The sequence below is a fragment of the Pongo pygmaeus genome, chromosome 16 (genome assembly GCF_028885625.2).
Source record: "Pongo pygmaeus isolate AG05252 chromosome 16, NHGRI_mPonPyg2-v2.0_pri, whole genome shotgun sequence".
Classification (NCBI taxonomy): Eukaryota; Metazoa; Chordata; class Mammalia; order Primates; family Hominidae; genus Pongo; species Pongo pygmaeus.
Window position 1 is genome coordinate 81934792 of NC_072389.2, and position 12748 is coordinate 81947539.

At 39.9% G+C, this 12748-nt stretch overlaps 1 protein-coding gene across 2 annotated transcripts in view; it reads right to left on the reverse strand.

Moving 5' to 3' along the window:
* ETFA (electron transfer flavoprotein subunit alpha) overlaps positions 1 to 12748 on the reverse strand; it is a 101385-nt gene that overhangs the window by 9125 nt on the left and 79512 nt on the right. The window contains exons 10-11 of one of the 2 annotated variants that reach the window (XM_054450091.2): positions 5828 to 5893; positions 439 to 519 (exon numbers count right to left, since the gene is read on the reverse strand). In XM_054450091.2, the coding sequence (XP_054306066.1) occupies positions 439 to 519; positions 5828 to 5893 (147 nt within the window). Of the gene's footprint in view, positions 1 to 438; positions 520 to 3359; positions 4677 to 5430; positions 5894 to 12748 lie in introns of those variants that run through there. The other variant, XR_010123987.1, reaches the window with a different exon arrangement.

Here is a 12748-nt window from a genome sequence, read left to right on the forward strand (position 1 = left end):
GCCTCAGCCTCCCGAGTAGCTGGGACTACAGGCGCCTGCCACCACGACCAGCTAATTTTTTGTATTTTTTAGTAGAGATGGGGTTTCACTGTGTTAGCCAGGATGGTCTCGATCTCCTGACCTCATGATCCGCCCACCTTGGTCTTCCAAAGTGCTGGGATTACAGGCGTGAGCCACCACGCCCGACCGCCATGTGGATAAAGACAATTTGGACTCTTTCTTAAAAGGAAAGTTATAATGCTGTATATAAACAACACATATCTACTCTTAGAGCAACTTTAAGTAGGTCAAAATTGTGTACATATATTAACAGTATACATACAAACATAGACACACAAACACACAATGTTTTCTTTTAATAGCTTCATCCCTGACCAATTCTGAGAGTTTCTCGGATGACAATCTAGATAATAGCAATTTCTCTCAAGGCCAGCTTACCTTAAATAAATCTGCAACTATTCCATAATCTGCCACTTGGAAAATTGGAGCTTCTGGGTCTTTATTAATAGCCACAATTGTCTGTGAAATAAAAACAAAGAGTTTGACTTTTACCAAGAAAACATTCCACACAGACTGATAGTTCCATTTTAACTTCCCTTACAATATATTAATATTCTTAAAATGTCTACCAAATAAGATTTGATGCATCTGTGTCAATATTGTAAATTTATTAGAAATTTCCAGGTTGGAATGTAATAAAATTCTCTCTTACCCACATCTAGCCCATCTCAGTATTAAAGAGTTTAAAATCACTATTTTTTTAAAGTTCTTCTTTTGACTTACAAAAAGAATATTTGATTTTAGGTGAAAAAGTAACAAATCTATACCCAAATCCACAGCCTTTGTAGTGCAAATTATTTTGTCCTTCATTTATTATTTTAAAATTATTATTCTGGAGGACAGGTACAGTGGCTCACACCTGTAATCCCAGCACTTTGGGAGGCCAAGACGGGTGAATCACCTGAGGTCAGGAGTTTGAGACTAGCCTGGCCAACATGGTAAAACCTGTCTCTACTAAAAATACAAACATTAGCCAGGCATGGTGGCGTGTGCCTGTAGTCCCAACTACTTGGGAGACTGAGGCAGGAGACTCACTTGAACCTGGGAGGCAGAGGTTGCAGTGAGCAGAGATCACGCCACTGCACTCCAGCAGTGAGACTCTGTCTCAACAAAAATAAAAATAAAAATAAATAAATAGGCTGGGCACGGTGGCTCACGCCTGTAATCCCAGCACTTTGGGAGGCTGAGGCAGGCAGATCACAAGGTCAGGAGATCAAGACCATCCCGGCTAACATGGTGAAACCCCGTCTCTACTAAAAAATACAAACAATTAGCCGGGCGTGGTGGCGGGCGCCTGTAGTCCAAGCTACTCGGGAGGCTGAGGCAGGAGAATGGCGTGAACCCGGGAGGCGGAGGTTGCAGTGAGCCGAGATCGCGCCACTGCATTCCAGCCTGGGCGACAGAGCGAGACTCTGTCTCAAAAATAAATAAATAAAATAAAATAAAATAATTATTCTGGGATATTCTAACAATATGAAAGCTAAACTATCTTGTCAGCCTGTTAGTAAGGGACGTTAAACAGCTTTAAGTCCTTATGTACACAGCAAATAGATTTATAAAAGAAGCAAATTACTTATATCTCTTATAAAAGCTGTCAAACATTTCTCTTATTTGCTATAAAAATATTCTTAAATGCAGGCCAGGCGTGGTAACTCATACCTATAATCCCAGCACTTTGGGAGGTGGAGGTGGGAGGATCACTTGAGCCCAGGTGTTCAAGACCAGCCTGCACAACACAGGGAGACCCCATCTCTACAAATAAAAAATAAAAGCTTATGCCTGTAATCCCAGCACTTTGAGAGGCCGAGGCAGGCGGATCACTTGAGGTCAGGAGTTCGAGACCAGCCTGGCCAATATGGTGAAACCTCATCTGTACTAAACACACAAAAATTAGCCAGGTGTGGTGGTGCACGCCTGTATTCCCAGCTGTTCGGGAGGCTGAGACAGGAGAATCGCTCAAATCTTGGAGGTGGAGGTTGCAGTGAGCCAAGATTGTGCACCGTATGTTAGCGTGGGTGACAGAGTGAGACTCTGTCTCAAAAAAAAAAAAAAAAAAAAAAAAGGAAAAGCTATCATTCAAATCATTCTTTTATTAATATCAGATAGTTTATCAATACAAATAGTTTGGTATTCCCCATAGATGCTTCTAACACCACTGCAGTTAGACTCTAATGTAGTAGTATTTTAATAGATTGTGGACTAAAAATAATTCAAATCTCTAGAAGTAAAATTAAGTTTTTACCTACCTGGCATTGTATGTTGTGAAAACAGCTGGTATTAAACAATACATTAAGTATTTTGATGTAGCCCGACTTAAAATACAGGCTACATGATATCCAACATCTGTGTATTTCCCTTAGAGGGGTTCCTCAGAGAGATGTGCAGAAGATGCCAGAATGTCTAAGACTGGAACATGGTATAGTCCAGGTAACTGCTAATCCAGAGAAACATGCTACACGCATTAAGATGCGTGGTCAGAGACAATAAACAAGTTTCAAACGTGAGCCTCAAATCCAAAGGCACAAGAACAAACATTTTGAATTGCAGGTGTTGATTTGCACTGACGTGTTTCTTTTTTGGGAATGTGTAACCTGCTTCACGGAGATAAGTAGAGATTTGTTTAGTTATTGGTGGTAAATTATTCTTCTAGAGGCCACTTAGACATCTGGGAGTTTAATCATCCGAAAGCTTTTTCATTATACTATATAATAATTGTTATTATCATTATTACTTTGAGACAGGGTCTCATTGTGTTGCTCAGGCTGAAGTGCAGTGGTACAATCAGCCCACAGAAGCCTTGATCTCCTGGGCTCAAGTGATCCTCCCACCTCAACCTCCTGAGTAGCTGGGACCACAGGGGTGTACCACCATGCTCAGATAATTATTTCATTTTTTGGAGAGATGGGGTTCTCACTGTGTTGCCCAGGCCACTCTCCAACTCCTGGGCTCAAGTGATCCTCCTGCCTTGGCCTCCCAAAGTGCTGGGATTACAGTGAGCCACCATGCCTGCCTTAAAAGTTATTTTTAAAGAGAGAGCATATAACTGTGGGCAAGGAACCACTACAGTATTTAACAAAAAATATGTGGGGCTGGTTATTGTTCTTCAGATTATTAAAATAATATTCCTAAATAATCAATTGTAAAGAACTATGATAAAGTCTTGCTTGTATCCAGAGCTCTCTCAATAGCTCCTCACAAGCTCAAGTTCTTCCTCCTTACTAAGCTTTGAAATGCATAGATTGTATTCAACCATATTATTACTACTACTTTTTTTTTTTTTTTTTTTTTTTTTTAGATGGAGTCTCGTTCTGTCACCGTGGCTGGAGTGCAGTGGCGCGATCTCGGCTCACTGCAGCCTCTGCCTCCCAGATTCACGCCATTCTTCTGCCTCAGCCTCCCAAGTAGCTGGGACTACAGGCGCCTGCCACCATGCCCGGCTAATTTTTTGTATTTTCAGTAGAGATGGGGTTTCATCATGTTAGCCAGGATGGTCTCGATCTCCTGACCTCAGGTGATCTGCCCGCCTCGGCCTCCCAAAGTGCTGGGAGTGCATATGGCCTCAACCATATTACTATGTATTAGTTCAGAAAGTGCTTTCATTAGATTCATTTGATTTAACAATCAAATCTTGAATTCCTTTAACTAAACCAGGATTCTAATTAAAATTGCAGCTTGTAGGGAATGCAACTGTCAGATTTAAACCATTCTAATATCCCATTTTAGAACTAAAGACTGTCTGTCTCCTATGCAGATAATGGGGCTATGACAACACAGGACGACACAGACAACAGGATGAAACAGTGACAACAAGGGCTATGTCTTTTTCATTTAAGCATTCCCAGCTTCTAGTACAAGGAAAGGTCTTAATAAACGTCTGTTGACTAGATGGAGATACAAAGTCTTGGCTGACCCCCAACACCAGTCTCCTTACTTCAACTGTTCCCTATTTGCTCTGACGTACACTACCTAGTGTCTCTCCCACAATGCAGCCCTGTTGGCATGGGGTAAGAATTTTCACTGGTATCTTCTTGACAGGCAGAATCTTTTATTTTTAGAGAAGCAGAATTCTAGTTATGTCTGAACTTGTCTGGCTAAAAATATACTGTAAGGCTGCTGGCGTTGGAGTTTCTTTTATTTATTTATTTATTTTTTCTTAATGCAGCAATCACATTTTCCCCATTGGCACTGCTGTTTTCATAGCTCAGGAAAGAAACCTACCATCCAACTGTAAAATCTGACTGGTTTTGGGCCAGTTCATTTAGAAGCTACAAAGAGGTAGTGCACGCATTTCAAGTTAGAAGAAGTTAAGCCTGTTAAAAGTTTTATTATCTTTTATATCAAGCTTCCATCTGAATGGATAAATGCAGGAATGTCAGAGGCATCTCTGACTTCATGAAAGATAAGTTCATAATTCAAACTATACATTATTATGCATGAATTAATGTGTCATATTCTGAAATATATGTTCAGAATCATTACACAGGACTTTCAGAGTAGTCCAAGTAGCAAGTTAAAATCAAGTGTTTCCTGGCCGGGCGCGGTGGCTTATGCCTGTAATCCCAGCACTCTGGGAGGCTGAAGCGTATGGATCACGAGGTCAGGAGATCAAGACCATCCTGGCTAACACAGTGAAACCTCGTCTCTACTAAAAATAAAAAAAAATTAGCCGGGTGTGGTGGCAGGCTCCTGTAGTCCCAGCTACTCGGGAGGCTGAGGCAGGAGAATGGCGTGAACTCGGGAGGCGGAGCTAGCAGTGAGCCAAGATCAGGCCACTGCACTCCAGCCTGGGCGACTTCAGCTTGGGCGACAGAGCGAGACTCTTGTCTCAAATAAATAAATAAATAAATAAAAATCAAGTATTTCCTTCCTCTACTTATTGCACCTTTTTTTTTTTTTTTTTTGAGATGGAGTCTCGCTCTGTTACTCAGGCTGTAGTGCAGTGACGCAATCTCGGCTCACTGCAAGCTCCGCCTCCCGGGTTCACGCCATTCTCCTGCCTCAGCCTCCCGAATAGCTGGGACTACAGGCACCCGCCACCATGCCTGGCTAATTTTTTTTGTATTTTTAGTAGAGACGGGGTTTTACCATGTTAGCCAGAATGGTCTCGATCTCCTGACCTCATGATCCGCCGCCCTCGGCCTCCCAAAGTGCTGGGATTACAGGCGTGAGCCATCGCGCCCAGCCCCATACTTATTGCACTTTTGATCATTACTGAGATACTGAGATATTAAGATGGCCTGATGCTCCAACCCAAAATGTGTTGGTTATACTTTGATAACAACCCAAGAAGTGGGGCCCTGCTGATATATGAGATTGTGAGGGTTAGAGGACCAAAGTGAAGCAGACAGAGAGAGAATCAGGGATCAAAACCTCAAAAATAAGTTACACGTTCAGAACCTCATCAAATTGTTTAAGGCTGATATTTTCTATCCACAGATTGTCACAGCTGAAGGGCAACTTAGTGATCATCATTCAATACCCACATTTAGTAGACAAAGAAACTGAGTTTGCAGACAGCACTCATCATGCATTAAGTTAGCAGTGGAGCTATAACTCAGGTTCAGGCCTCTTTCCATGACACAGCACTGCCTCTGTGACCAATAATTTTTAAGGCAGTGAACGGTAGCTTTTATTTCTTTCAGTTCCCAGATCTACGTTAGTGTGAATGGCTTGACTGCATGCACTGTAACCACATGGAAACATACAAGGTAAGCCAAATCCTAAAATGTGGAAACGTTTTCTTTTAACATCACTGATTTACAATTACCTTGCTGTCTTTCATCCCAGCTAAATGTTGGATGGCTCCAGATATTCCAACAGCAATATAAAGTTCCTGAAATAAAAGAGGTCACATTATTAATATGTATTTATATTATATAATACTTTCCAAAGTGTTTGCTATTAGCAGTTTAAGTCTTAGGCAAAAGATATGTTAAATAAAATAGAGGCAAAATGTATTGCTTAAATTATGCTTTCCTTTTTCTCTGATCTCCTTAACCTACAGTTCTCTTTTTCCTATGAATTCCTATAGCAGTGGTGGTATAATAAACATGTGGATAATGAGGATTACTGAACATTTACTATGTGCCAGACACAGTGTTAAGCATTTTACATCAAGTGTCTCAATCTCACAATTACCTGTGAGGTAGCATTTTTCATCTGTGGCACTCACTTGAAAATCACTGCACAACCCATACATGCTGTATATACCCATTAAAAATTAACAACATACACACATTGTATATTAACATATAAACACATATACTCAAATATATTAAAATAAATTTTGACTTAGTTGTTTGGCTTAGTTGTTCGCCTTATCACAAAAGGATATTTGTTAAAATGGTGATTAGGATATGTTTACTAAACTTTGTATTTAGAAAAACCAGAAATACAAATTATTATCAAGAGATTTAAACTAGAAATACAAAGTATTATCAAGAGATTTTAAACACACACACACACACACACACACACGTTCTCTCTGAATAAAAAATAACAAACTTCTCAAAGGTATGGGCTGAACCTTTGTGTTTCCAGAGCCTAACAAAAAGGCCTCATACCATAGTTTTTTGGTAAATGTTGATGATATTTGTACCTCTTCCTGCCCCTCTGCCCTCAATAATTACAAAGGGAATGATGACTGATACTGTTCTGTCTCCTTATCTAAAATTTTTACAGTGCCTTTGTTTGAAAATAAAAACACACTTCCATTATGAAAAACTTTAAGCACTTTAATAAGTGCTTAATTAGAAGAGCTTACTTGCTTCATTCTGTTTACCAGGTATAATTAAAGCTTCAATTGAAAACCTTTTCCCACACAAAAACTGAACAAACAAGTCCTGGCCTGGGTAGGAGGTATAACTACCATGTAACCAGACTGACACTAAGGTTTTGTCACAACTGACAGTAAAGTCTCTCCTCGATATGAATAATATGTGGAAGGCACTGAAGGTGGTTCTGTTATACTTACTTTTATTACAGGGCAGATACTTCAAAAGCCAATGACAGTGTCAAGGTGGTCCCACCTTGTTTTCTGCACTGCTTATGATCTCATTTAACAATTGCCCAATTCAAAATAAGAGAGCATTTCAACTAGGATCTGAAAATAATGTTATTACCTCCTAATGTTATGATTTTTCAGCACCTAATTGTATATGGCCACATACAAGTCAATTCACCTCTCAGGGCCTCACTTTTTCCAATTGTAAACAGAAGAGGTACAGCTCTAGCACTGGTGCTTGTAAAGAAAGCTCTCCAGGATACTCTGATGTATAGCCAGAGCTGGAGAACCACTACAATAGGTGATCCTTCAGCTCTTTGGCAGCCTGAATCTTACAACTGTCCAGCCCCCTGCAGTACTCCCTGATCTTTACAAGCATAAAGTGTCCAACTGCTCCTAGAGCAGCACCATGTAACCTGGAAAAGGAAACAATCTAGTCCCCAAAGTGAGTTAATCATCTAAAAATGAGATGAGCTTGTTTTTTGAATCAACTTGTTCTATAGTTACCAAAAGCCTGAAGACAAGAACAATTTGGCGTAATAAGACTGTGTCTTAGGGTGGGGAGGAATGCTGCAGAAAGTATGGATGAGGATAAAAAGCAATTGCATGCTCTGTGATTCTACCTTGAACGTATCCAGTGTGTCAATTGTGACCCTACATAGTTGGACAATGCAATAAGGCCCTGATATCATACTGTCTCTCAGACATGGACACTTGCATAAGTAGTAAACTTCTTCCACTACTTTCTATTTAAGATTTAGAAGTAATTCAATAGGCTTTTTTTTTTTTTAATTTTTTTTTTGAGATGGAGTCTCACTCTGTCACCCAGGCTGGAGTGCAATGGCACAGTCTTGGCTCACTGCAACCTCCACCTCCCAGGTTCAAGCGATTCTCCCGCCTCAGCCTCCCGAGCAGCTGGGACTACAGGTGTATGCCACCCTACCCAGCTAATTTTTGTATTTTTAGTAGAGACAGGGTTTCACTATGTTGGCCAGGCTGGTCTCGAACTCCTGACCCTGTGATCCGCCCACCTCGGCCTCCCAAAGTGCTGGGATTACCAGCATGAGCTACGGCGCCCAGCCTTCAATAGATAATTTTAAGGTCACCTCAGTTTATTCTGACTAGCATTTCATTCATAAAGGGACATTTGTTAAATTGTTAATCAAAATATACTAATGTTCATATTCAGAAAATCCCGGCAAACAAATTCTAACATAAAGATTTTTAAAGCAAGCTATTTAGCTAGACACCACTCTTTTAGGTATATTCCCAAAGCAAGCATTGGAAAAGACCAGTAGTCCTGTAAATGAGTCTTTCTGTCATACATGTCTACAGCAAATTCAAGTCTTAAAAGCTCCATGTGCATTATAAAATGCTAATAAAAATGTTGATTCACTCTGGCAGTAAACATAAACATAATATAAATGAAAATTACTTAAAACCCCGTGTCCCCAAAAATGAATTCCATTGACTTTGACCATAAGTGTCACTAAGGAAATAAGAGATTCTGGGCCAAAACAAACTGAAGGCAGGTGCTCCAGGGCCATTTCTACCTTTCTGATCACAATAAATGGTCCAAAGGGATCCACATGACCAACAGGACTTTTACTGTCTTGCAAACATGGTCCTCTGAATAAATATAAAACCACTGAAACAATAACCCAGAACAAGTCTAGGGATTTTGGCGGCTGCTCTGAGGCTCTGATAGCTCTCTCAGGCAGGAAGAGAGGCTTTTTTCCTCCTTTTTAAAAAACATGTACAGGCAATTAGACTAATATCTTAGTCTAATTCCTCATGGTTCAGAAAGCATTTTTGTATTTCAAGAATAATAATAATTAGTATAATACAAAACTCTCTACAGATGCTAATTTATGGGGCACTTCAGATGCTGCTTCACAACATAACAAGACAATCCCTTCCCTGAGGCACTTTCCTTCTAAATCAGATAGTAAGATAATTTGGAGAGAAAGTGAGAGATGTTGCCAGGGAGTACAGCAATTAAGGGTTATACAAGGCCTGGCGGGGGATGGTGGGGATTAAAGGCACGAACAGAAACAGAAAGAAGGAGGGATAGTCCTAGAGATAGGCCTCGTGGCTTTAGACTCTAGAAGAGTGAGAATTTAGAAGAGAATGGATCAACCAGGTGGCTGATAGCAGTCTGGGTTGATCACTCTGTGATGCCAAGAATAGGGGCTGTGCGGAGAAGTAAAGCCACAGGATGGGAAGAGGACCAGAGCTTGTTCTGAAATATAGAGAAGGGATAGCACTTAACCTTAACACAAACAAGGACTGGCAGAAAAAAGCACAAATACCTCTTCCTTTGCCAAAACCTATAGACTCATTCAAAGAACTCAGGGGCTGAGGTCTAAACTAGTTACAGTGGGCTGAGATAGAAAGGGCAGCAGGACCGAGAAACTGCTGCATCTGATGCAGTTTAACAGGTTTACCGTATCACTGTGGTTAAGAACCTAGGCTCTGTAGCCTCATTGCCTCCATTCAAATCCCACCTCTGCCATCTGATAGCTGCATGACCATGGGCCATTCATGTAACCTCTCTATGCCTCAGACTGCTCATCCAAAACACTGGAATTATAAGAACTCCTGCTTTATAGGGTTACTGTTGAGGCTCGTCCTTAGCATAGTATCAGATTTCTCAAGACACATTGATGTGTCACTCACGGGTTGAGGTTTATTCAAATATTGATTTTCTCAGCCCACTACGTGGCCAGGTGGGTAGGACTGGCCAGCCTCAGGACTACCATGTACAGCTGAGCAGGCTGCACACTGAGTAACTCTGAAGGAGGGCACCACTCTTAACAGTCACTATAGCCCTGCATTTTTATTACAATAATTTTCCAACAGATGGCAGTAAAGTAACTTGAGTCACCATTACTTTATAATTTGTACAAAAGAGTTGTGTGGACTAGAAGTACTGAGTGGCCAGAATCCCGTGGTACAAATATTATAACTGTCTAAGTGTACCATAATAGGAAAGAGTTGAGCAGCACTGGGTAACTGATTTTACTGTTGCTGATGTTCTTACTGTACCTTACAGGTAATATAAAGATGACTAATTCTCTGTGCCCTGTCCTCAAGAAGCTCACAGTCTAACAATTACAGGTTATGGCAAGGTCACAAAAATCTGTAATCCAATAAAGGAAAATGGAAAAGAGGTGTGATAGAGCTACAGTCTCTCATCAGCCCCTCACTTTCCTACCTGCCACTGAGAAGTGGAAAAGCCATTAGGAGCAGAAAACAGATTAGGGGACAGTATCTTTACCTTCTGCCAAACAGGGGCTCACTTTTGCCATCTATCCCCATCTGTTCCTGCTCCCTTAAGTCCTTTAGACAAAACAAGCTTTTAAAGTAGGTTTTAATGGTCCTGGCTTAATGATAAAACTGCATGTCTGAGAATTAGAGGGATGATTGGAATGAAATCTTCAGACTTTTACAGAAATCTAACCAACCTGTGGATTCAACATGGCTAGTGTTCTCTGGTGGATGATTAGGTTTTTGGCTGCTTTCTTCAGAAAGTAAGTATATACTAACATCACTCCTGCTTTACTCAAAACACGTGCCCAAACCTGGAATTCTAAGATGTATTATCTGAGCTCTGCTTTTCCAGAATTTCATGTAGAAGCTAAGGGGAAAACTGTCCTCTGCTACATTGCATTTTCGCTTATCACTGTTAAGCCCCAAACAGAGTTATTCAATATATCTATACTTATATATCTTGTAAGCCACATATTTAATGTTGAATTTTCTAGTGGCCACATTAAAGTAAAAATAAACAGGTAAAATTAATCTTAACAATGTAATCTCAGGTCAGACTAACTGTATTTCAAGTACCCAATAATCACATGTGGCTTAGTGGTTATCATACTGGGCAGCACAAATCCAAAATAATCACAGAACAAACTAAAGAGCCTTCTTGTAAACTCCACTAGGGGACTGTGGACCATGGTCTGACAACAGTTCTAAAGACAGAATGGCATTGTCTTATGTGTCTGTGTTGCTTCTGTTGGCTCAGAACAAGACCATTTACAGGTTCTTTTATGCTCAATGGGAACGTGAACCAAAAAGGAAAGTCAGCAGTGTGGCAGAGCTGAAGACTAGCATTAGAGGCAGCAACATTAAACAAGAGTAGCCAATATAGACAGTCACAAATAGATGACAAAAATCTATCAAATTTCAGGTGGTGTGGCCCATTATAGGAAAACCAAAAGCAGATGAAAACTACTGGTTTAACATGATGAGTTTATACTCTGAAAAAGCAACTCTCTATCAAATTTTGTTCTCCAGTAACTTATATTTAGTTCTTAAAACTCTAGATGGACCTGAAAAATATTTCCTCAAAAACTCACAGTTCTAAAAAAGATTTTTAAAGTATCTAAAATATGTGAGTCAAAAAAATTAAAATGGAAATTTAAAAATACATGGAACAAAACACCAAAAAAGGAAGGGTATATCAGAACATGTGGGATGCAGCTAGAGTGGTATTTAGAAAGACTGATTGATTTTGAGACAGTCTCATTCTGCTGCCCAGGCTGGAGTGCAGTGGCACGATCTCGGCTTGCTGTAACCTCTGCCTCCTGGGTTCAAGCGATTTTCGTGCCTCAGCCTCCTGAGTAGCTGGGATTACAGGAATGTGCCACCTCACCTGGCTAATTTTTGTACTCTTAGTAGAGATGGGGTTTTTGCCATGTTGGCCAGGCTGGTCTCGAATTCCTGACCTTAGGTGATCCACTCACCTCAGCCTCCCAAAGTGCTGGGATTACAGGCATGAGCCACCATGCCTGGCCGATACTTAGAAAGATTTATAACCTCAAATGCATATTAGAAAACAAGGATGATGGAAAATTAGTAAGCTCAGATCTCAACTCAAGAAAGTTGAAAATGAGAAGGTAAAAGAAACCACTACATTATTCAATTGTTACAGTTAAATAAATAAGAGCTGGGTTCAGATCCTGACTCTCCCACTTACCAATCTGCATTCTTGAACAAGTTATTCAATCTCTCAAAGGCTCAACTGCTGTTATGTGTAAAATGGAGACAAATACCTGCAGCTAATAGGATTGTTGTGATGATGAAAATAAGATGCACATAAAGTACTCAAAATGTTTCTATAATGCTATTATTTCTAAAATGATCACCAAATCTCTAAACTAGAAGGCATTTTTAATGTTATAGTTCTAAACAGAAAGGAGACAGGCAACTGTCAAAAATTTCACTTTAAAATGGTAACTATTACTATCTATATATCTATAGTCAAGAAAGTTGTTACTAACTTGATACAATTCTTCCAGGGGAGTGTACTGGGAAAAATTTTCTTTGATAGCTGTTAGTTTCTTCTTTGCATTTAGTACTGACCATAAAGTTAGAATTTCTGCCCAGCTTCCTAGCCAGTGCTTGCCTAGGAAGTTGGGATGATTTCTTTACAGATTTCTAACACAATCTTTGTGCAAGGATACATATCCCAGATGCAGGTACTAAGACATATCAAGTTGATCATATTAAAAATATAATACATATGAAGTTGAAATTATGTCAGTTTATGATATAAACTCATAAATTCACGTTTTTCTGGAATTGGAACAGTATTCTGCCTGCAGCAACTTCAGATCTGCTTTACTTTAAACAAAGTAGAATGGAGAGATTTAAATGTTTACTTTTTGTTTATATGAA